We start from the raw sequence: 24,470 nt of genomic DNA, 5'->3' as shown, positions 1-24,470 counted from the left end.
TAGATAACTGTAGTTAAGTCCCTTGTATTAAGTCTAGTAACATGATGCATGTTTTATTATTTGTTATTTTGTTTGTAATCAACTTTTTCATTTTCACTTTTTAATGTTTGCTTCAGCATTTGTTTTTGAGCTGTTTGCAAATACTCAGTGACTGCAGATAGAACTTTTCAATAGCTAGTAAATATGACAAATTGATATTGGTAAAGATGTTTTTGCGAACAAGCCTTTTATGAACATATATTAGTTTAACAAGACCTCACATTAGCCTATGTATTATCACTTCCAGCCGAATGCAGCTTTGTTTTTATTTTAAAATGGTCAACTATAGTATCAAATTCTACGCTTATTACCAAAATGCACTAAATGTATATATTTTCATTTCACAGGCAGAGGGGAAGAGTAAGGTGTGAAGACACTTCACAAAAGACTCAACAGGCGTTATGTTGTGCAGTGTGCAAGTTAGCCAGGGGTCCAGCAAAGCAAAGAACACTACAAATTTGTGGCAACACCCAAAAGTAAATCACAAAGAGGCATGTCCTTATGTTGACAGTGTTACTAATTAAAGTTCCTTATTTTCATTTAGTGGTATTCTCCTTCTTTGCGTTGAGTTGTATTTTGGGTATTATAAGAACTTATGTTCATGTACAGCAGGGGTCACCAACACAGTACCCACGAGCACCAGGTAGCCCCCCACGACCACATGAGGTGCCTGCAGGCCTGCTTTTCATTCAGGTTTTCAGTTAATAATGTGAGAACACTAGAAAGAAATGAAACATAAAATGTGAGTTGTGGATACCAGCATTTTGTGAATGTTTTGGTAAAACAAGCATATTTGAATTGATTGGGTTGAAAAAAGGTATGAAAATAATTTCTACAAAAATGAGTAGCTCGTGGCCATTTTTATTTTCTAAAGGTAGCTCTCATAAGAAAAAACGTTGGTGACCCCTGATGTACAGTATATATCCTGTGTATATCAATGCTCTTACTGCATTTCATACATCGGCTGATATATATCGGTTATTGGCTTTTTTCAGCCCCGACTATTGGTATCGGCCCCAAAAATCCTGTATTCGTCGGGCTCTACTCTGAAGGCCAGCACTGAGCACAGCGCTACAGACATGCTTGCCTGGTTGTGACAGCAAATAAAACAAAGTGTAACATGAGACCAGGACAAAGACTCATGAGAGAAGACGGACTGTGGAGTTGAGTTGGGGTAGCAGTCACATGATGCTATTGATAACCAAACTGAGGGCGAGAGTGAATTCTGATTGTTTTCTTGTTGGGCTTAAGATGAGAAAATGATTAAATGACGGAGTATCCTTTTTTGTACAGCAACAAAGACCTGAAAGAATCAATAGTGTGGGAGGGGGGACACGGCGGGGTACGGGTCCCTGATCATCCATCTTCATCATCACATCAGCTTTCAGCAGGAAGACACCCCAACTTTCTGACAAACTGCTGCCTCCTCACATTCAAACTGATAACAAAGGACAAATGACTTAATCCCTTTTGTTTTCTTTTATTGAGTGAAAACCTTCAGAAAAGACGACACGCAACCCAAGAACTTTTTACTCTCAGGAGATTCTTTTGTTTGGACAACTTTCCCACAGTCTGAACTTGCTTGTTTCAATGAAGGCTTGTCATGCAACACTACATGGACAACAAAGCGTCAAGGGATGTGTCTCAATTTACGCACTTGCATACTTACACTTTTGAGTGCATAAGTGCAGCAAAGTGCACCATCAGTACCCGGATGTTGCACTCAAAACACTTAAAATCGTGAGTGGGCAGTGATGGACTCTTACCATTGTCAATTAGGGGTGTAACGGTACGCTAAAATGTAATTTCGGTTTGGTTCAGTTTCTTGAAGTGCTTGGTTGGTAGTTGGTACTTTTCGGTACAAAAAAGGAAGAAAAAAATGACTTAAAATGCTTTTATTTTAAAAAATGCAAACACAACTTTTTTTTTAAATAAATAAAAGCGAACCATTTGGGTGATATTTCAAATAAATTAGACAGAGATTTTTTAAATAGAAAAATAATAATAAAATAAACAGTTGTATTTAAACAATTGTTTAAACATTGTGGCGAAATGTAATGGACAGTTACAGTTAAATAGCTCTCTGTTGCATGTGAAGTCCAACCATCTGTCGTAAGTGACACATGTGATAGCTCGTTGATGACATCACTTTTAGCTTTTTATAAAGTGCTGGTATAACTTTCTGGCTAAAGTGAGGACGTGATGGTATTTCGTAGCGAGGTTCAAGAACTTTAATCATGTACAATCATGGAAAAAATGCTTAGACCACCCTTGTTTCTTCTGTTTAATGATCCATTTTAATGCCTGGTACAACTAAAGGTACATTTGTTTGGACAAATATAATGATGATAACAAATATAGCTCCTAAGAGTTGAATTTACAAGCTGATATTTAGCAACTTCCAAAATCGCTTAAGTTCTTACATGAATAGCTATAGCATTGTACTGCCAAAAATGAAACGGTTATGAGCTATTTTTGTTGTGATTGTTATATTTGTCCAAACAAAGGTACCTTTAGTTGTATCAAGCATTAAAATGAACAAGAAACTGAAGAAATAAGGGTGGTCTAATCATTTTTTCCATGACTATACTTAAAGCCAGCGTTCTCAACAACTGAATATGGATGTAATCTCGTGGCTATAAATGCTCCAATACCATGTGTTACTGCTTTGGCCTGCTCAGAGTTGCTTGCTCGAGGTTGTTTATATGCTGAAGTTATCGGTGTTTGCACTAAGCTGGTTTTCTTTCTTGTTGCTGTAACATTCACTGCCGGATGATACCGCTTTAAATGCGCTAACATGTTAGATGTGTTTCCTGCAGCATACCTGATATATGGAACAATGTCGACACACAACTTTGGATTTATCCACTTGCGTTTGTCCATCCGTAATTTTAACAAGGAAGCCAATGTGTTCCCAAACAGAAGACCGTAGTGAAATGGGAGGGTCTTCCAGCTCAGGCTTCTCGGTTGCATTTGCCATGATGCCATTTGTCACGCCTGAGAGCTACTAGAGTTCCTCCCCCTCAATCAGTAGTGTCCGACACTCAGAGGCATCCATGCGGAAACTCGCTCACAGGACTTTTGTTCCGCGTGAAACACTGAGATCACTCTAGTAATACATTTAATGAGAAAAATAGCACAAAATATAACCAAAACAGTATGCAAGTGGACCGAACCGAACCATGCAGAACCGAAACGGTTCAATACATTCATGTGAACCATTACACCCCTACCGTCAATAGTCACCATCTTGGCTATGTAGCAGAAGCGGTGGGACTAACTCGCGTGATTGTAAATCACCATGAAAAAGGTGAGAAGAAGAAGTGGGTAAATATAATGATTAATATTAATTTCATTCATTTCAGTTAATTTCATTAATATCAACAACAGTAATGGATTTGGGGCAGCACTATTCTGTCAAACTGCACACACTGAGGAACTAAGTACACAGTGTCCAAAGCATACTTACTGAAGTGTTCCATTTGAGACAGAGCCTAGGTTGTGATAAGTAGTCCTCTGGAGGACACTACAGCCATAAATGTAAATCCTGATTTTGTGTGTAGGCGGGACCAGATTAAAGACACGATTGCATAATCAATTCAGCAAAGTCAACAAAGGACAACAATTGGTGACATGTTTTTTGTGGAGGTGACCGTTCTCTGTCAACCAATCAACATATTGCACTCTGTCTACCGCCGCCCCCTTTAAGTACCTCGACAGAAGCAATGTTATTTGGATCATGCAATGACCTCTGAATCCACCCGGCACCAAAACAAAGTACATATATAAAATAAGTACAGTACTTTAATGTCTCCTGTGCACCCCTCCCCGTGTGTGTCACTGAACACCTCGGAGCGAAGACACCAGAACGCCTTTCCCCACCTGTCTGACACAGCGACAGGTTTATTTACATATGTAAAAGAGCCACCTGGCAGCTCTCCAGGGCACCAACCGTCTTTCCCGAGGCTGGGATGTTTGGGGTGTGGCACTGTGAAAGGCTGGCATTTCTACACACAAGAGAGGCAGAGCCTGAAGCAGAGAGTGTCCCTGCCTGATCTCATGTCATGTGACCAATCCAGGTCCAGTTTGCTCCAACATTCCTACAGCTGAGATGTTCACTTCCTGCTGTGTCCAACTTTCCGTGAACGGATGGCGAGGTGGCGTGGCGAGGGTTCTGCCTCTGTGACACGTTGCTCAGAGAGCCACAAATCATGAGCACTTCCTGGCAGGCCAGCCACCCGCTGGACTTTGCGCCACTTCCAGCTCCTCAAACAGAACGCCAAACGTCTGACGGGCCAGAAGACGTCAGCAGCAAGCAGGCCAGAGTGCTGTCATTAACATTACTGCCACAGTGATGAGAGAACTCTGAGGAAGATTCCAGAGAGAAAGACACAGATGGAATTCATCACCAACCTCCTTCTCTGACCCACTGGTACTAGTGCCAGAACACTTTCAAGTGTCAGAAAGGAATATGGGCACAAACAAACCGCTGATGCAGCATCATGGCATATATCCATCACACAATTCAGGTCCAATTATGACATCCTGACCTTTGTAAATCAGACATAAGACTTTCAAATGCTTGAACGTGAGGAGGACACCCGGCAGTGTTAGCTGTCTACTTCATGTTTACTTTGTGGGGCATGAGCATGACGCTGACAATCTCATAAAGTGGTGTTCTTTCAGATGATTACACAAAAGCCTTAAAGACTGACTTGACCCTGCCCCAATTTCAGCTTCATTCACTTCATACAAACTAGTGCCTCTCATCCCCAGCAGCCCCCGCCTACCTCCCCCTTCCAGCTGTGCGAAGTGCCAGAGAGCAACGACAAGGTGGTAATGGTAATGGTAATGGTAATGGTTTAATTTTATTTGAACATGCATACAAGTTACAATGGAATACTTCACATAATTTAATTCACAGTTCCACATGTCCAAAAGGAGAAGGAAGAAGCAAAGCTTATTTAATCCTACCCCTCATCCATTTCACATTAGTTGCAATACATTCGTTCACCTCCTGTATTACAAATGTACTCTTTGCCAATTGTAAATACCTAGGAAAGTGATAAGGCAATACAACAATTTAGTGAAATGATAGTCAAGGTTTATACTTACTGTAAGGAAACTACAGACTTAATGATAGTAATAAATTGATAATAGCTGATAAAATAGTTGACAGAGACATATTTTGATAATGAGTGAGTATAGACCATGTACACCAGAAATGAAGAGTTAGTAGTCAGTGTAAGAGTCGTTAGAAATAACTTTGTATGCACACAGTGGTACAGGAGTCTTCTTCCTTGTACTTTGTAAACATCAGCTGCTTATACTGTTTATTGAAATGGCTCATTTTTGTGCATTGTTTGACTTCCTTACTCAGTCCGTTCCACAAGTTACAGAAATGCTGAGAGTTTTTTGTGTTGTCTGTGCATACAAGTGTTTTAGGTTTCATTTGTCATTAAGATCATACTTCTCCTCTCTTTTGAGAACAATTCTTTTACGGCGCATGATATATTTAAGCTCGCAGATATATATTCTCCTAGCTTCACATATTAGCTCCTGTCTGCTAAGTAGCTTTTAAACCAGGTGTGCCAGGCAGAAAGTGCCTGAGTCCTTTAATGATGCAATCTGACAGAAACACCAACGATCCCTCCAAACATGCCTCCCTGCTGCACCAAGGATGACATAACCACCCTAACAAAAACAACACAGCAGACAAGACAAGCACAGTCCAAAGTCCTTCAACAATGAAGACTCCCAAAATCACACCAAAATATGTGCGTGTGTGTGTGTGTGTGTGTGTATCACACTTGTGATACACACACAGACTTGATGATGATGATGATGATGACGTGATAATAATGACACTGATAATGTATGAAATCAGTTTTTTCCCCAAATTGAGTTTTTTTTACCTTTTACACTTACTTTACCACCATAAAGTGTGTGCTTTTTATGTCGGTGAATAAAATGTCCATTTATTAAATACAAAAATCTTTACATTTATTGATGCAATACATCAATGGACAGTTTGGCCTAGTATTTCAGAAACCGATGTAGCTTCATTAACTTTTTAAATGGGATGTCAGCCTCTAAACACATTGCTACAACATCCTCAGACTTTACTGTCCATGCTTGTGGTTAAGGAAGACGTGCTTCCCGATGCCATTCCAGTTGCATTGTTTTATTAACCAGAGGTAAAACACAACACAATGTAAACACACTCATACAGCCTCAGTCACACACACACAGCCACACAAGCATGCATTGCAAAACTAAGCCAGCCAGCTTCCAAAACGCTCGATGCCAAGTAAGAGATGAGTTTCAAAGTTGTTTTTGACGACTTATCTGGTGTTTTCAGTGGCCGCTTCGACTTATTGTTTAGTTTGGGAGGGGGACGGTCTAGTGTTTGTGAGGAGATGCCGCACAAATGAGCGGCCCGCTGGGTAAATATTTCCTCACACAAACATTTCTTCTCACCACGACAGCATTTTTTCCACAATATGCCAATTTCCGTGAGATTCTCGTTTAACGTGAGGGTCCGTTTTTATTGGCCAATTCCGTGATTCCAGAAAATCTTTACCTACTAATGATGGTGAGGAGGAAGACAGTTACAGCAACAAGAACAATGAGAATGTTAATACGGATAATGTTGATGAGAATGAGGATGATGACAATATCAATTAGGATGATGTTGATCAGAATCATGAGAATGACGATTCAGATGTTGAGAATTATGATGACCATCTTAATGTTGATGAGAATGATGATAATGAAAATGTTAATTAGAACGGTGATGATGAGAATGATGATCAGAATGTTAATTAGGGTGATTAGGATGACAGGGTTTCCGCTACATGTAATGGATCAATCAAAGCCGCCGCAACTTGGAAATGAGTTTGGGTTTTTTTTATGTGAAAACAATATTAAGTAAGACAGTGTATGAATGGATATACACTCCTGATCAAAATCTTACGACCAGTTGAAAAATTGCTAGAATTTGCATTTTGCACATTTGGATCTTAATGAGGTTTTAAGTAGAGCTACAATATGCAAAAACAAGAAGGGGGAGTGAGACAAAAAAATGTGGAGAAAATGAAATAGGTTGTTTATCATAAAAACGTTTCACTACACTTAATTTTGAAAAACATGCACCGGAATCACCTGTCTGCCCTTTCGGCACTTGACAGATAAGGAGTGAAACAGAAGGCTGAGAGAAAGGCATTTGAAGTTAATTAATGCATTTGTGGTTCAAGCCTGTGAAAACGACCCTAATGTTGACATTATTACCGACAGTACGTTGAAATATTTTCTTTTCAATTCCTGCCACGGCAGTCCACCTCCCATGCTGCCCACCCCCACAGCTTCAAAAAATAGTAGGGGAAACCCTGGATGCTGAGAATGATGATGACTGAGAATGTTAATTAGGATGGCGTTGATGAGAATGATGATCACAATGTTCATTAGGATGAGAATGACGATGACTGAAAATTAAAACGTCGATTAAGATGATGAGAATGTTGATGTTTATGAGTGTTATGATGATGACAATGTTAATTAGCGTGGTGGTGACGAGAATGATACATTAATTCCCATGATGTTTATGAGAATGATGATTATTTAGGGGTCGCATTGATGGTTTTGACTTAGTTTTTAACACCGGGTGCCCTTCCTGATGTAACCCTGGCCAGGAATCGAACCCATGCCATCTGCCATGAAAGGCAGAGGCGTGTACCATTCTACCACCAGGGATAGAATGATGAGAATGATGATTAGAATGAGACTGTTAATTACAGTAGGATGATGTTGATGAGAGTGATGAGAATGGTGGCAAGGTAGAGGAAGAGGAGGATGATGTCATAATGTTGTATAACGACGAAGATGAGGATGATGATAAAATGAAGACTGGGATGTTGGTGACGGGATGTAGATGTTTTGCTCCAGTAGGTAGTTCAATGATGAAATGTTCTGTTTTGATTGGGACGTTTAGAGGTGAGAGGTCAAGGGTCTGTCACTCAGGGGGAACCAAGATGGCAGCAGGTAAGAATCTGTGAGCATTCTAAGTCATCGCAGGAAGTAGGAGAGGGAATGATGTCTCTATGGCAACAGGCGGGATGAAGGCGGCCTCACGCACTGAAGTCAACAGGACGCCAACATGGATGCCGTTGTTGAACATAAACCAGTGTCTCCTGTCATCGCTCTTTGGACATTTAGGATGTCATCAAGTTTGAACTTTAAGAAGAAAATGTCAACTGAAAGTCACAATGCGGTCAGGAAGATAAAGAAGATTACAATGAAGCTGACTGGCCACCTGACCGTTAAGCCCCACCCCCACCCTTCAGGACGGATGCCGGTGGAAATGAAAAATGAGGTCAAAGTCTGCGGGATGTTGGTAAGCTCAGCAAGTAAATAATGCAGCGGGTCATGTGACCCCATTTCCACGCCTTGTTTATATGGCAGCAGCAATAAAGAAGGAAGATGCTGGAATGTGTGTCATCTTTTACAAACCCCCTCCCCCCATCCCCTCATTCCCATCGCCACGTTTCCTCTCAGCTTCAGGAATCAGCTGATGGAATGTTTTGGTGAGGATGGAGAGAACACTGCAGCTGAAATACGACACGACGCTCCGCCGCACATTAACAGCGGTGTGACGTAGCCACGGGAGGAAGAAGGGCTTGATGGGAAAATCAATAAGGACGCCGCCTGCTGGGATGCTGCCGAGAGACGCCACAACGTGATGGAGGTCGTCACGAGGAAGTGGGCGGAGAGGACTTTCCAAGAGGAATGCTATTTTATTCCCATTGGAGGTTGCAACATTCCTTTAATGCACTTTTGTTGGTTGCTTTGTTTGTGATGAATTAAACTAGCAAAACATTCTAGAAGAAATTCACACACCACCACCAAATATTTTCTTCTCCTTCAGGCCCGTGTACTAAAAACTTCTTGTTCATTTTGTTAAAACATTACATTTAAATCAAAATAGAAAGCAATTAGAAACCTTACAGAGACTTCCCAGCATGAAACAGTAATTTTCTACACAAATAACAACTTAGACTGGCATGTAGAAAAAGTGACATCATAAATAAGTAATAGTAGATGACCACAACATATCCCACAGGGCATCCTCAACCTGTTTGATGGTATTTATGTTGCATTAAAAGCTTCCACTAATGAGGTCAGCTCAAACGGAAATCTATTTTAAATAACATGAAAACTGATATTTCCTAGCTTGAGACGCTCGTGTTGTCCCATGCTGACATGTACTGTCACTACTCAATCTGTGCACACTATGACTACACATTAAAGTTAAGAAGACCAACAAACAATATTTGTCAGCTCATGTTGGTGTCCATCATTGTCAGTAAGAGCAACACTCTGCTACAAAAACAGCTTTTAAATGTTATTTCGGCTCAAATGTTTCTGATCAAAAGTTAATGTATTTAAACACAGGCAACGCAAAATGTTGTGCTGTTTCATCAGAACCTCTCCTCCACCCAAGCAGCACCAACACTTCAACACAACTTCAACTTGACCCTTCACCTTCGGACCTTTTCCTCTGACCAACCAACCGCGCCGCAGCTGGCGGAGCAGACAGAGCGGAACCACCGAGCTTGGCGGGCCAATTCGGGCACTCACCTTCGGATAACTCCAACTCCAGCTCGGCCAGTTTCGCCCGAACCTCGACGGGTATCGGCACCGGGTCCCTGTCCGCCATTCCGCAGTCGTCAGGCGCCTTAAACGTGTTATGGAACCTCTTTTGGCCTTCTCTTGTCCTCGTCAAATCCTCTCGAAAAGATCCACAAAAAAAAAAAAAAAAGAATCGGAACCTCGCTACTCAACTGCTGCGGCAGCGCTGCTTAGTCGCCTCCTGGAACCGTCGAGTTCACAGAGATGTAATGCAGCTTCTTCCGGTTCTTCACCTAACAAAATAAGAGGAACGTTTACGACAACAACGCAACTGCAGATATGCAATTGACCAACACGCACACTTTAATATTGAATATATGCCCCTGCTTTTCCCGGGCACTTAACTTAAACGCCTGACAGGTTCAATCCACTTTGTTTCTAAATACTTTCGTCATATACATCTACTTGGCTACGTCTAAATGGCACTATCGTACATTTCAAGTACAGACAGCATATTGCAACTTTCTATTGAAGATGATCAAACATTACCAAAACGACTGCTTTATTAGTGCTTAAATAAATAGAAGTTTGCCCAAATGATTTTTTTTTTACTGAACCTAGTCTTTCCTTGCAGTTTACGTCATTTTCATGATGTGTTTACAAGTTTAAACAGATGTTTAGTCTCTGGTTCCCCCTGGTGGATGCCTGAGGGAAAATCCAGACTTTATAACGAAAGGTGGATAATGACCCCCTTATGACGGAGAGAGTAATGAGTAACTAAGGTTGAAACATGTATCCACTTAACCTTAGTCACTATTTTTAAACGCAAATACAGGCTATAAATAGAAAATAAGAACACACTCGTCTCCTCAACAGTGCCTAAATGTTTATTTTTTTCAGTAAGCTACATGTTTTTTTTCCTCCAAATGAGACAGTTGAACATCATGACACAAGAAGAGTAACTTAAATTATCTATAGCTGACACATACGCTTGATTCCAGTCTCCAATGGAAGAAAACGGTCAATGGTAACAAAAAGACAAAAGAGAAGACAAAAGAGTTCCACATTGGCGTTAGGCGAGCCCTGACGCAGTCAACGATTGTCCACAGCTGTTAGCTTTGCGTGTATGTTAGCGCTAATGGGTTAAACCACAGTGAGTAGATAGAACTGAGTCTTGTTCCAGTCAGTCCTTGTGCATTCCTCAGGGTTTTGCTTTACAAAAGTTCACGTGAGGGGACAATGGTACTGTCAAGACTGGCCAACGGGGGGCGATATGAGTGGTGGCCGTTGCCACAAGGGGGAGTCCTCGTTAGCCTAGAAGCGACTGTGGTGGCCATCTTTGTGGCAGGGTGCTTCCGTCCACACATGCACACATTCACAGTTCAGGCACAAAAGTTCCAGTCCCATCCAGGTCAGGTGACAATGTGTCAATCAACAGTTCCCGCCACTGCAGGTGAAGCAAAGGCTATGTACATGTGACATCTGCTGGACAACAACAACTGGAGCGCCCGCTTATGATCAAATGCTTTTGAAACCTACGCCAGGAGTCCACTTCCTGTCCACTGAGAGAACAAACGAACAATGAGGTGATTGTGGACACACGGAGAGGCAAGAGAGAAGATCAAAATTCCATGAAGGTGTTTATCTGTGCTTCAAATGTGCTTTATGGGGTCACATGACCTAAGACCAAAATGTAGTACATAGACTTTTTTTAGGGCCTAAACACATTTCGACTAAGCTCAAGAAACATGCATGGTGTATTTATGAAGATGTTAGCTTAGAAAGGGTTTGTCTTTTGACCTTTGCCCACCTGCAAAGCAGCTCAAGTTGGTAAGTTGATAAAGAGACAAATGTTAGCTTTTACTGGACATAAAATCACAAAATGTTATGTGCACATTTAATAGCTTCTAGTCTTCGTGCTAAGCATACTTGTAGTGATCTTCTCTCACACTAACAAATAAAGCAGTTGAGGATGTCAACAATATTTTTTGTTTGATTTTTGGCCGCTTGTCACGTATGACGATGTCAGTGGTCAAATGAAAAATCTCTCGTGTGGACAAAGAAGTGATAAAGATGTGTTTGTCCTCATGTAAACAAGAAAGAAGCCAACGTGTTAACCAGGACAATGGTGGGCAGGGTGGACATTACAGGGACAACAGATGGAATGAAACAAAAAAACAAAAACATAAGGGTTCCTCATAGTCCACACACAAACTCAAATTAGAAAAGAAAAAAAATACAACATGAAGTCTTGGGTTTTTTTTTTTTTTTTTTTTTTTAAATCCTACATCCAGCTCCATAGTGACATTAATAGCTCAACAAGATCAATAGATTTTTTATAATTGTCATTTGAAGGTACCTCTTATATTTTTCTGAGTATTTACAACTGTACAAGCAAAGCACAAACCTCAAAGTGCATATATTTAATACAGTATTGACTCCTTTTGCATTTACAAGGTTTCACTTTCGCCCCCTAAACAAAAAGAACCATCCAAACTATTCTTTTTTTCGACTTTATACAAAAAGGGGGAAAGGGAAAGAAAAAACGCTGATAGATTTTTTTTGTACTCTGGTTCCGTAAGACTAGTGATGTCACTAAATCATCTTTCGCATGTCGAGGGTGGGGGAATAAACTCTATGCTCGTTGTGTATAAAAGTTAAGGCAAAGTCATTTTTCAAGTTTAAATAAAATTCAAGTTTCTCAAACACTGGATGGAACTCTTTTACATGTTTATGTGAAGACCTTTCCGTCTGGCTAAAAAGAAAACACAGAATAAACTGCACTGCTTCATAAATAAGCCAAAAACAAAGAACCGAGCCATCCAAGTGCATCTCAGTCCTTCAAAAAAGAAAAACAATCCAAATCGTGCGTTTCCCTCGTCTTCTGTCAGCGGAATTGTCCACAATGCTTCACGCGGTTGGAAGACTTTGGCGGTCCCGCCTGGTGTTTCATCATTTCATCATTACAGTGGTTTTTCTTCGAGGGGCGTGGGGAAGATGACAACTTTTCCAACACGACTTTCAACACAAGGAAGGGAAAGTGGCTGGATAATTTTCTTATGTACATTTGCAATAACCAGAAGCAAACACGTGACTTGTGCCAAAGAGGCTGCTACACTCCAGAGTGCTCAGCTTCCCTCCCCCCAGCTGACCTCACAAGCTGCGCCCTCAACAAACCTCCTTGCATGCACATTGTGGATCCACTGAAATGTGACAAAGTTTGTTAGTGAGGGAAGCAGCCAGTGGGATTCTGCTCATCTTCACGTTAACAAAAGCCCATTGCGACCTCATCTCAACTGCAGTGCTACTTTCCGAAAACACCAACTCAACATTTAACAGCATTCTACCTTCAACTTGCTCTCTCTAAAAACCCTAAGCACAGCCTCGACACCCCCCACCACAAAAGGAATGGCTAAACATGGTCAGCAACAGTGTTAAAAAAAGAAAAGAAAAAAAAGAAAAGAAAGAAATGTGCATATTGGCTCTCACATAACAGACATGACCCTCACTTTGTCCTGACTCCTCCTTCCACTCCTCCTCCAAACTCTTCCGAACTGGAATATTTACCTTTGTGAAAATAAACATATAGCTCTCATATAACACATCTAGAACCGCCACCAAGTGGCGGCTGGTCACCTGTCAGAGTGTTCATTCTTCTTTGCATACTTCGTCACCTTAAATGGTCTCTGTTGGTTACCCTCATTCTACACTGAAGAAGAGCTTGCTTCCCCTAAAAGGTAATGGTTGACACTTCCTGCAAGCAACTTTAAGTGTGTTTTGTGTTCCAATTGAGCTCATGTCATGAACCGTGCAAACCATGCTAACAGAAGAAACCAGCAGAGATGCTTCACAGAGAACTGCAGAAAGAGCACCACTCCGAGCCTACAAAATCTCCAACAAAGAGTGTAAACAACCGGGAGTCTCACTCCAATGCAATTTCGTTGTTCCATCTTGCATATGGACATAACCACATGTAAAAAGCACACCTCCAACAAGACAAGAACCATTATTACCCAGCAAAGTGGAGTCAATTTGCCCTTCCCATCACCCACTAGGGCTTCCAACAACCCCCTACTGCTGCTATGACAGTCTTCCTGTCACACAGAGCTGTTTGAGCCAATAATGCAATGCTTAAAGAGACCAAGCAGAACTAAAAGTCATGTTTAAAAAGAAAAACAAAACAAAAAGCAAATAAATAGAATAAAAAGAATGAGATGGTGCTTTACATGCACAATAAAGTGCTTTTTGTCTGAAAGCCCTGATCCAGAAATGCTTGTGTGGGGACTAGGCAAGAAGCAGAGAGTCACCCTACAGTGGGGACTTTGGAGGGGTATGATGGATATCTTTGCTGGGGGTTTTCCCTGGGTGTGGCGGCGGGGAAGCCCAGCGCCCAGCCGGCCTCCGGGTCTCCCGTGGGGGTCTCCCTGGGGCAACGGCCGCTGAGCCAGGTTTAGAGCAAGGTGGGGGGCATGTCTCTCTAGCCTTGACCTCCCCTGCTGGGGCGGAGGCATCAGGGCACTTCCTCTCCTCGCCTGCGGGGGAAGCACCTGCTGGCTTGGCTTCCTTGGGAGTCGGGGGCTGCATCAATGTGGCCGTCTCCTTTGCTCGTTGGCATATCTCGGCGTAAGAAGGCTTCCTCTGCTCCTGACGCCAAACACACAAAGTCGTCACTTGACATCCCAATCGACAACAAATTACACTGATCAATGCAGATGGGATGAAAACGTGTCTTCTGAACTGACCGTAGCAGCACCGTTGACTTGCACTGACTTGCTGGCGGTGGACAAAGTGCCAGGAACGCGCTCCACGGAGTGCTGAACCTCCTTTATCTTCAACTCAGTCATCCTCACTTCTCTGAAGTAAAACACACAAGGAAACAGTGTGGGAGGAATGATGGCATTGTGTGGACTGTCAACATTGCATTGGACTATGTAGAATAATAATAATAATAATAATAATAATAATAATAATAATAATAATAATAATAATAGAGTCTTAGAATAGTTGACTATTCGACAATTCGATTTGGAGCAGTCTATATCTCCTATAGAGACTATATCTCGCCATCAAATCATAAAAACTGATCAAGACTGTATCATTATGACTATATAGCCTATTTTGATTCAAAAACAGCCTAATTTGTGTTAATAAAGAATTTAAAATGCCGTGTGTTTAACAGAATACCTATACTTACCGTGCATTAATAAAAGTCACCCACTTCAGTGGCGCAATCCAGTCAACATCGGACTTATTGGCTCATAATGGCTACTAAAAAAAAAATCATCCTAAGAGAGGAAGTATTTTGAAAAGGTTAAAGATGACTCCAGAAAGTGAAACTTGACTCAGTAGCTCGGCCCTTGAATGCACCATCTAACATTGTCATGCCACACAGATGGACAACGGTATTTTTCCCGTTTTTCCTTTCACCTCATATTTGGTGCCAAATGCTGATATGTGGGAATGCATAAAAGGTAAGCTTTGATGATGTTATTGAGAGCCAATGTGCACATTTGTGGTGCACAACCTCTCTGAAAAACAAACTCCAGGCTCTTACTGGTGAATGCTGGGTCTGTAATAATTTAGTGCTTTTAATTTGATGTTGTTCCTGTCTTAGTTTTAACAAAATTCATAATGAATAAGAGAAATTAAAACACTCTAATGTGCGTATGTTTTGCTGTGTTGACCATCTTTCCGGGTTAGCACACTGCGACTATTTACATCCATTCTTGTCTTCAGTCATGCCAAGCTCCGCAGCATGTGCGACAACCCTTTCACCAGCAGCACAGGCTCTTGCTTTAAGAGAATCACTGTGAACTGGTTGCTAATCTTGCCGGCGGATGTCTTTACAATCGATTAATCTAAGGATTTATGACTGATTATTATCGATCCAGGAGGTTGCTACCGATGCAGCCACATCTCTCGCTTGTCAAACCGGATATCCGGTTGCATCAGTTTATCATTCACAACCCTACCAGACAGTAAATTTTAATGCAAGAAATGAGGCTGCTAACTGAGATTTTTGGCAAGTTGTTTTTCAAGCCATGTTGTTCCAATTCAATGTGTACTTTTCTGATGTGTGCCCACAGCAACTGTGTTTCGGTTTCGTTCATCTTGCTTTCTGTGTCACTTAAATAAATGAATCTACTGTTCCTTCACACCTACCATGCTTATTTGTTTATCTCACTGTTTTAGCCTGTTTCTTTGAAATGGAAAAAGTCGCAAATGAGATCTATTTATTTGTCGAGATTTGCCATTAGCTTGGGTCTTAAAAAAAAAAAAAAAAAAAAAAAGTTTGGACAAAACGGATCAGATTTGACAATAAAAATCATTAGTAGAAGACAGCTCTAAATAATATTACAAGTATATCAAGATACGCATTAAATACAGTGGTATGAAAAAGCATTTGCACTCTTTTGCATGTTTGTGACACTGAAATGTTTCAGATCATCAAACAAATTTAAATATTAGTCAATGACAACACAACCAAACTGAAAATGCAGTTTTTAAATGAAACTTTTTATTATTAAGGGAGAAAAAAGTCCAAACCTAAATGGCTCCATGTGGAAACAGTGATTGCCTCCCTTTAAAACGTAACTGTTGTTTTCACAACTGAGTTCAAGTGGACAAGGTTATAAAGCCATTTCTAAAGATTTGGGACTCCTGTGAACCACAGTGAGAGCAGTTATCTACAAATGGTAAAACATGAAACAGTAGTGAATCTTCCCAGGAGTGGTCAGCCAACCATAATTACCCCAAGAGTGCAGCGACGACTCATCCAAGAGGTCACAAAAGACCCCACAACAACATGCAAAGAACTGCAGGCCTCACTTCCCTCAGTTAAGGTCAGTGTTCTTGACTCCACCATAAGAAAGACACTGGGCAAAAACGGCCTGCATGGCAGAGTTCCAAGATGAAAACCACCGCTGAACAAAAAGAACATTAAGGTCCGTTTCAATTTTGTCAGAGAACATCTTGATGATCCCAAAGACCTTTCGGAAAATACTTTTTGGAAGCTGTGTGTGTCTCAGTACATCTGGCGTAAAAGTAAGCCCGCATTTCACCGCACAGAAAGAACGTCATGCTGGAGCTGTTTTGCTGCTTCAGAACCTGGAAGACTTGCTGTGATAAATAGTACCATGAATTCTGCTGTCTACCAAAAAATCCTGAAAGAGAATGTCCGTCCATCGGTTCGTGACCCCACACTGAAACAAACCTTGGTTCTGCAGTAGGACAATGATCCAAAACACATCAGCAGGTCCACCTCTGAATGGCTGAAGAAAAACAGAATAAAGACTTGGGAGTGGCCTTGTCAAAGTCCTCGAAAACCCTCCATTGCTGTTGAGTTACAATTCTGCAAAGCTGAGTGGGCCAAAATTCCTCCACAGCGCTGTAAGAGACTCAGTGCAAGTTATCGCAAACGCTTGATTGCAGTTGTTGCTGCTAAGGGCGGCCCAACCAGTTATTAGGTTTAGGGGGCAATCACTTTTTCCACACAGAGCCATGCAGGTTTTGATAATTTTTTTCTACCTTTATAATAAACTAAATTCATTTAAAAACTGCATTTTGTGTTCAGTTGTGTTGTGACTGACTAATATTTACATTTGTTTGATGATCTGCAACATTTAAATGTAAACATGCAAAAAAAAAAAAAAATTAGAAAGGGGGCAACACTTTATCACACCACTGTAACACAACATCATCCGAGAAGCAAACATAACATGTGGTTCTTACGCTGCTGGGATGGAGGGAGGCGGTGGAGGGCAGGCTGCCGGGGTCCAGGTCGAGGCTGGAGTGGGGGTGGGCGTGGTCAGTGAGGGTACGAAGCTTGTGGGCATCAGAGAGGAGGAACAAGAAGAGGTGGAGCAGGTGGAGGAGGAAGAGGAAGACAACGGGGGCGGAAGAGGTTCTTTGGGACCGAGTAACGAGGGGGTTCCTCCAGGACTGGAGTCAATGCTCACATTCTGTAAGACAGGTACAGTACATTCACTTAATGCACTCATTATACATAGGGACGTTGGATAATATCGTCTGACAGATATCAGGCAGATATTGGCTTAAAAAAAAAAAAAGAAAAAGAAAAAAAAGATATCGGTTCATATCAATAACCTCATGCTCCACACAGCAGCGAGCATGCTAGCTCAGAATGTCCGAAGTCTGAAATTATTTCCAATCCTTCAGATTGTAAATATGCAATTTGCAATGATTGTAAAGCACAGAGTGGTGAGTTTGGAGTCTTCCTTTAATACTTCTAATCTAATATCACACCTCAGGAAGAATCACAATCAGCGTACTGGCAGCAAAATAAGCTACAGGCTACATGTTGAATGAGCCCGGTAAATTTCACTGTTTGTTTTACTCCAGAACATCATATAGCACTTTCAACTATACTTTGTTATTATAGCTTTCTAAATAGTGTCGTGCAAATAGTACCTGTATTCATGTACTCTTGTTTGTCAATTTATTTAGTCTAACCTGTCCTACTTGTTAATAGAACATGTTATTTTAGTTGACTCTTAGTCATGATTTTTTTTTAAACTGACTTTTTTGTTGAGACAAAATGTTTAAAATAAATATTGCACAAATCCATTGCCATCCGTCTTCTATGCCGCTTATCCTCAAATCCATTGCCTTAACTTGAAAGTGGCATCATATCCATTTCTTTGTGTTTTGTAATGATGGAAGCTTGTCACTACCCGATAGTGACAAGCTTCCACTGCGAATGTGCACAATGCATCTAAATTCTGGTACAGTAGGTGGTGGTATTCACCTAAACTTTGTTTGCGACCCGCCATAAACAAGAGGAAGAACGTCAGCAGATATGATGTGTACACCTGTGGCGCTACGTACATTGCGTTTACTTAGGGTCAATTGTCAAATTAAGATGAATAGATACTTTATTAATCTCCAAGAGAATAAACACAACACTTTGTGTTTTGTTTTATATTTTTATGTACGGTATATTTAATGTATTTGTATTTCTTTTTAATTACGTCAGCGGATATGACGTGTGGCGCTACGTACATTCCCGTACGTAAGGTTCAAGTAGGGTCACTTGTGAAATTGCTGGATATTAGCCATTATTTCTGCTGGATTATCTTCTGGACTTCATAAGAACCACAATACAGTGGCACCCTTGTGGCCGCCTTTGAATCAAAAAGCCAATATTGAGCATATCTAATTATAAATAATTTGCATAACAAAGGTCGGTCCTACTCTGTCCTTCGCAGGCGGGACGACGACACTGCTGGCCAGCCGGTGGTCAAAGATGTCCTCTGTCTTCAGCTGACCGGCCGCTCCAGGCAAAGGCGGAAAGCTGGATAGACCCAACTCGAAGCTCGGCGATGGAGGTTTGGGGGGAGGCGGCGGTGGCGATTGAGGCGTCAGTCGCTATCACACACACGCACACAGTCACTTTGGCATTGTTGAATGGTCATCATCAACTTTGAGGACTTTAATAATCACAATAGAGCAGAGATTTCCAAAAAGTCAACAAGTACTTACTGTAAACTTTTCATCCCTCTTTTTCCTACAAGTAGAAACATTTTTCGTTTTAGAAAAGGAACACTTACATTTACGTTAAGGCAGAGAAGAATCATGCCACATTTAACAAACTACAATACTGACTGCAGTGTGTATTTTTTTCATCAGCTCTGACATCCTACCTTCCCCTGCCCATTCCCAGGGAGGAGTAGTCTGTGGTGGTGAACTCGGACACTCGGCCCGTGCCCACAGTCTCCCTGCGGGGAAAGGTGGTGGTGGAAGGTAACCTGGTTCTGGGCTGGCTGGCAGGGAAGCGTGTGGGCGGGCTGCTGCGGACCCCGTTCAGCCTATCGTTGGGGAAGCTGGGAAAGAGGCTTGGGCTGTCCAGGAGCGCGGTACGGTCCGCTGTGGGGACGGCCGGCCTCAGATGAGGTTTACTGTGATTTCTGCAGGAAACATTGCAGCTGTTTCATTGTTTTTGAACATGTTCAGACATAACACTCTGATGCAAAAGCTGTCTTTCTTCTTGTCATTCAGAGAGTGTTGAGCACCAACCTGGTCCTGGGTGAGTGGTGTCTGACAGTGAGGGGGGTGGTTGGTGGCTTAAAACCAGCTGATGGTGTAAATCCATTGATGAACTGGCTGTTATGAAATGGAGCAACCTAATAAAAACAGAGTAGATTAACATAAAAGACAACAATGATGATTTTAAATGCCTTCACAATATGGCTTGGGACTCCTCCGCTTCTGACCAGTGTGGGGTCGATGAAACTGGGTGTGGTCGACCAGGCTTGTGGAGTGATGAGGCTGTACAGGGGGAACTGCTGCTGGGGGCTGTAGACGGGTGGGATGTAGTAGGATGTGTAGCGTTGCTGAGCGTATGGGTTCACCTCCACTGGTCGGTAACCATTCTTTGGCATGAAAGTGTTGATAGCGATCGCCTTCGCTTTTATCCTCGCCTGCATGCCAGGAACCAGGACATCATCACAAACTACCACCAACCTTTATTCACACATTAATATTCATAATTCATAACAGCATAGCACAGTAGCAGTACTATTCCTCTAAAAGGAAAAAAAATACCTAAAAAGAACTCACTTTGATAGGCTTCCCTTGAAAGGTCTTCACCTCCTCACGTAGATACTGATATGCCTTCATCAAGAAAAGATTTTGGTCATTTTGAATTCAAAACGTACCAACAACCTTACACAACACTTACACGCAGGCTGTGTCATAAGGTATACTAGTATAGGTAGTTTTCAAATTTTATTTCTCTCACTGGAAATGTCTTGTCTACATGAAAACATGCCAAAACAATAGGCATTGCTATAAAACAGACAAGACACATTCTGGTTTCTTCTTTTAGACACAGTGGAGTTTGGTATGTTAACACTGAATCCATTTTACCTGTTGTGCATCTGCTTCTGACTCAAAAGTGATGAACCAGTTGTCGTTGTAGGCAAATTCACAGTTGATGAACTTGGGTAGGCTGTCTCCCTTAAAAAGAGCTTCCACCTCCTGTACAACACAACGGGAGAAGTCATTGTATCAATTGAGGTACTAATTCAGAAGATTTGCACATCCAGGATGTCCCCTTTGTGCATGTCCACTCACCTCGATGGGCGTGCTCTCGGGAACCTCTCTGAGGATCACTATGCAGCGGTTCTGATTGGGTCGCACCTTCTCCCCTTTCTCATCCACCTGGACCAATGGAAGAGCTGGACGCAAAGATGAGGAGGACATCAACCAACAGGTCACATAATGTCTTGCTTTCACCAGGCGCAGCTCACACGGCTACACTCACAGCGAAGAATATCCACAATCAGCTCCACGTCGGTGCTGAGCTTTTTGATGTGATCCAGGTTGGCTACCGTCACAATTGGCACGTACTGGTCGCTGTCCATTTGGGAGATGAGGTAAATGTCACTGGCCAAATTTTCCCTGAAGGACAAAGAGGAGGGAGGGAGGTTTGGTCAGACTTTAATGTCTGTGGCAGAAAAATAGGCACCGAGACACAACATGATAAAGTTCTGTATGCACTTTTGACAATTAAATGCTTGATGCGCTAAAATGTCCAGACAACTGAAAAGACTATGCAATGCAAATTGTGAAGAAAATATGTCAGAAACACTTACCTGGAAAGACAGAATTCCAATGTCTTCTTCAAGTGTTCCCTCAAACCTTCCTGGGGATTCTCTGGCTGGGGATCACTGACTGCTAACAGCACAAGGGAGAGGTCATGTGGTCATGTTTAACATACAAGTCTAACAGCAATCTAAGCTTAAAACATTTCTTGTAACTTTTGCCTCATGAGCTGACCTGTTGGTGCAGGCTGCCCTGACTCCGGAAATTCTGGGTAGGGTGTCTCAGAGTGCTCCAGGGTAATGGGCGTCGATGGGGGAGGCTGGGCCAACATCACTTGTGCTGGTGGAGGGTCATCAGGGTCATTTAGTAGGGGCTCCTTGAAAGCCTCGTCTCCGTTGGCTTCATAGCCTGGAACACCAACAAGGGACAAAGACTGTGGTTCAACAATGTGAAAAAGCTGCATGGAGCATCTGTAAGCACTCAACATGTAATCAGCATATCTACTGTATATACAACTCCATGTGGTGGTGTTGCAGTTGCCTAAAATAAAGAGGAATTGGTCACTGTGTGTGGTAAAGATGGTAAAGAGATGATTTCAGTCTATTGCCGTCTGTATTAAAATATTCCATGTTGCTTCCATGTAGGAGATAAACCGGGCGAATGCATTGAGTTTCACCACCATATCTGAGTTTGCCTCTGCGTGCCCTAAAGTGCATTTAAGAATATGATCACTATCATTTGTGTGGATATTTGTGTGCATTGCTTTTTTATCTGTGTCCATGTACAGTGTCCGTGGGTTCCTTGAAAGGCGCTTACAATTTTATTATTTTTATTATTTTATTGTCAGGGTCTCCGCTACATGTAATTGATTATGGCGGTGTGCCACTACAAAATAAAAGCCGCCACACCTTAAAAACAAGTTGTTGGGTTTTATTTAACTTGAAAACTATTTAAAGTAATATACTGTATGAATGGATATATATGCTATATAGATATAGCTTATTATATACGCACATATTGACTTTGGAAACTATTTAAAATATTCTAAAAATGTTTCAGTGCACTTTACTTTGATAAGCACGCACCGGAATCGCCTGTCTGCCTTGCTGGCACTTGCGCATACATGACACATCTTGTGTTGACTTTCACTTTGTTTGTTATCGTGAGATTGAACAGTAGCCCGTAAAATGTGTAGTCAATTGACGACAGCTTATCACATACTAAGTCGATCTACAGTATGCCAGGGTGTGTGATTGCTCACATTTCAATCTCATTCCACTTTCTGGCATTTTTGTTTACACATAATATGCCTGGCTGGCGGCATTTAGCTACAAGTGGCTATAATACATTCAAGAGATACATCAATCAATCATCACCACAACTTTTTTAAAGTGTCATTTAATCTTGCTCTCTTGTTATCAATATAATACTCACAACTTGTCTTCAAAACACTAAGTTGTGTGTCAATGTTGTTCAGAAACACGTAATGTGTACAGCTTTAGACAGTGATGCTATCACAGCGGTCTCCAACAGGTAGCTCGTATGTTAGCGGTAGCTCACCAGTGTGTAAGTGTTTTATTCAAACCTGACATCTGTATTTAATGACAAATGAGCTCACAGAGTGGTGATCTGCTTTGTAAATAAAGTGCAATTTAAATGTTGGCAGTCACGTAAAACACAAATAGCTCACATCTCCTTTGTTTTTGTCAAAGTACTTTTAATAGTGCTGCAAGTTGGATACACCTGTACTATCATAATGGACTCTGAAATTATACTGTTTATACCGGATATATTTCTATAACAAAAATATTAAAACTTATTTTGTTAAGTGTGTTATTTTTAACTAAATATATAATTGATGTATTAGTTTTACTCTAAAACAGGCATCAAATAAAATTTAGGTTTGTGTCAAATAACACATTTAGTACTTTTGTACTAGTCACATGGTACGATTGGATAAATAGGTCAGGTAACAAAAGGAGGCAATTTTGCCATTAAATTAACAGTTTTGCTATTTTCTCCGTTCATGTTCTGCTGGTTGTTGAAAAACGTTTAAGTTCATAAAAGACATAATTGCCATTTGTATTTTTTTTTTTTAAATTGCAGACGCAGCAGCAGCAGTTTACGGGCATAATTACTTCAGTTATTACGGTTATGTAGCAGCAAACGCGGTGGCGTCACTTAAAATGAGTCAATGAAATCGTTTACTTGCCAAGAAGTGAATGACAGAACCATGGCTTGCTCAAAAGGTAAGAAAAGTTCATCAAGAAAATCGAGCATTTAAAAGTGAATGGATGGACCAATACCTTTCAAAAACCTTTCACTGACGGGAGAGTTGTGAAGGAGTGCTTCTGCTGCACAAACCTTACTCAAAGCTAAACAAAACAAAAAGTGTGACAAACTTAGGCAAATCCCAATATCAGCTACAACAATAACAAGAAAATCTGAAACTTTAAGAGGATGTACTTTTGCAGCTTTTCTTTTAAAGAGAGACTGATGAAATTGTTATTTAATATGTTTTCAGAGACACTGGTGCAGTTTTAATTAACTTAAAAATAAGCCTGTGGTGTTCATTTCATTGTTTGGTCTTTGGTCTGCAATTTAGGTGCCAAGATAATTTGCAATGTGTTGTATTGAAACAATAGGGTGATGCACAGGGTTTAATTGCATTTATTAGTCATATGAGCTATTGATATGAAAAATTCATGAGATAGTTTGTTTGATGCAATTTAAGGCAAAATAAGGTTCAGAGCTCGGCTGTGGAAAAAAAATGCATAAAACCCTTTCTCAATTTTAATTGAAGACCCCTGTTCTAGTCCGTTACAAACTTAAGTTTAAAGAGTGGGCGGTATACTTGCTGACTTAAACTTCATTGTAAACTTTAGCAGCCGGTACAATCATTGTTACACATAATGTCTCAGCTTATTATCTGTTAAGTGTCTCGCTTAAACCATTTCCACCTGCAACCTGTGTGAACAAAGGAATCCTTACATTACAATTCTTTTCTAACAGATGCGACCTTCATACTTTGCTACAACTTCTTTCTTGAATTCAATTGCGTTTCTCACCTTCTTAATTACTCAAATGTTCTGGCACTTGCAACTTTTTTGCAGCCGTATTTAAAACAAAAAAAAAGCAAAGACTCCTCTAACACTCAAAATAATGCAGTGCTCGTGAATGCCACATCAGTGCACGGCGCACACTGCTTATTAGGAAGAAGAAAGGAGACAGATACACGT

At 41.1% G+C, this 24,470-nt stretch overlaps 2 protein-coding genes across 8 annotated transcripts in view; both read right to left on the bottom strand.

The window, feature by feature from the left end:
- Nucleotides 1-9,918, bottom strand: part of LOC129168473 (disco-interacting protein 2 homolog C) — a 74,370-nt gene extending 64,452 nt beyond the window's left edge. For all 4 annotated transcript variants that reach the window (XM_054753790.1, XM_054753808.1, XM_054753799.1 and 1 more), the window contains exon 1: nucleotides 9,676-9,918. In XM_054753790.1, coding sequence (XP_054609765.1) covers nucleotides 9,676-9,754 — 79 coding nt within the window. In that variant the 5' untranslated portion in view covers nucleotides 9,755-9,918. The remainder of the gene's footprint in view (nucleotides 1-9,675) is intronic.
- A 603-nt stretch (nucleotides 9,919-10,521) lies between these two features.
- larp4b (La ribonucleoprotein 4B) overlaps nucleotides 10,522-24,470 on the bottom strand; it is a 32,417-nt gene continuing 18,468 nt past the window's right edge. Inside the window, exons 4-17 of one of the 4 annotated variants that reach the window (XM_054766611.1) lie at nucleotides 21,466-21,639; nucleotides 21,282-21,363; nucleotides 20,951-21,087; nucleotides 20,761-20,864; nucleotides 20,554-20,664; nucleotides 20,245-20,298; nucleotides 19,899-20,105; nucleotides 19,702-19,808; nucleotides 19,329-19,592; nucleotides 19,168-19,192; nucleotides 18,880-19,053; nucleotides 17,398-17,627; nucleotides 14,409-14,520; nucleotides 10,522-14,304 (exon numbers count right to left, since the gene is read on the bottom strand). In XM_054766611.1, coding sequence (XP_054622586.1) covers nucleotides 13,975-14,304; nucleotides 14,409-14,520; nucleotides 17,398-17,627; nucleotides 18,880-19,053; nucleotides 19,168-19,192; nucleotides 19,329-19,592; nucleotides 19,702-19,808; nucleotides 19,899-20,105; nucleotides 20,245-20,298; nucleotides 20,554-20,664; nucleotides 20,761-20,864; nucleotides 20,951-21,087; nucleotides 21,282-21,363; nucleotides 21,466-21,639 — 2,111 coding nt within the window. In that variant the 3' untranslated portion in view covers nucleotides 10,522-13,974. Of the gene's footprint in view, nucleotides 14,311-14,408; nucleotides 14,521-17,397; nucleotides 17,628-18,879; nucleotides 19,054-19,167; nucleotides 19,193-19,328; nucleotides 19,593-19,701; nucleotides 19,809-19,898; nucleotides 20,106-20,244; nucleotides 20,299-20,553; nucleotides 20,665-20,760; nucleotides 20,865-20,950; nucleotides 21,088-21,281; nucleotides 21,364-21,465; nucleotides 21,640-24,470 lie in introns of all 4 variants that reach the window. The other 3 variants (XM_054766609.1, XM_054766608.1, XM_054766610.1) reach the window with 3 other exon arrangements.

This window comes from Dunckerocampus dactyliophorus, chromosome 2 (assembly GCF_027744805.1).
Source record: "Dunckerocampus dactyliophorus isolate RoL2022-P2 chromosome 2, RoL_Ddac_1.1, whole genome shotgun sequence".
NCBI classification, from domain to species: Eukaryota; Metazoa; Chordata; class Actinopteri; order Syngnathiformes; family Syngnathidae; genus Dunckerocampus; species Dunckerocampus dactyliophorus.
The sequence above is the reverse complement of the archived record's forward strand: the minus strand, read 5'-3'. Positions and strand labels throughout refer to the sequence as shown.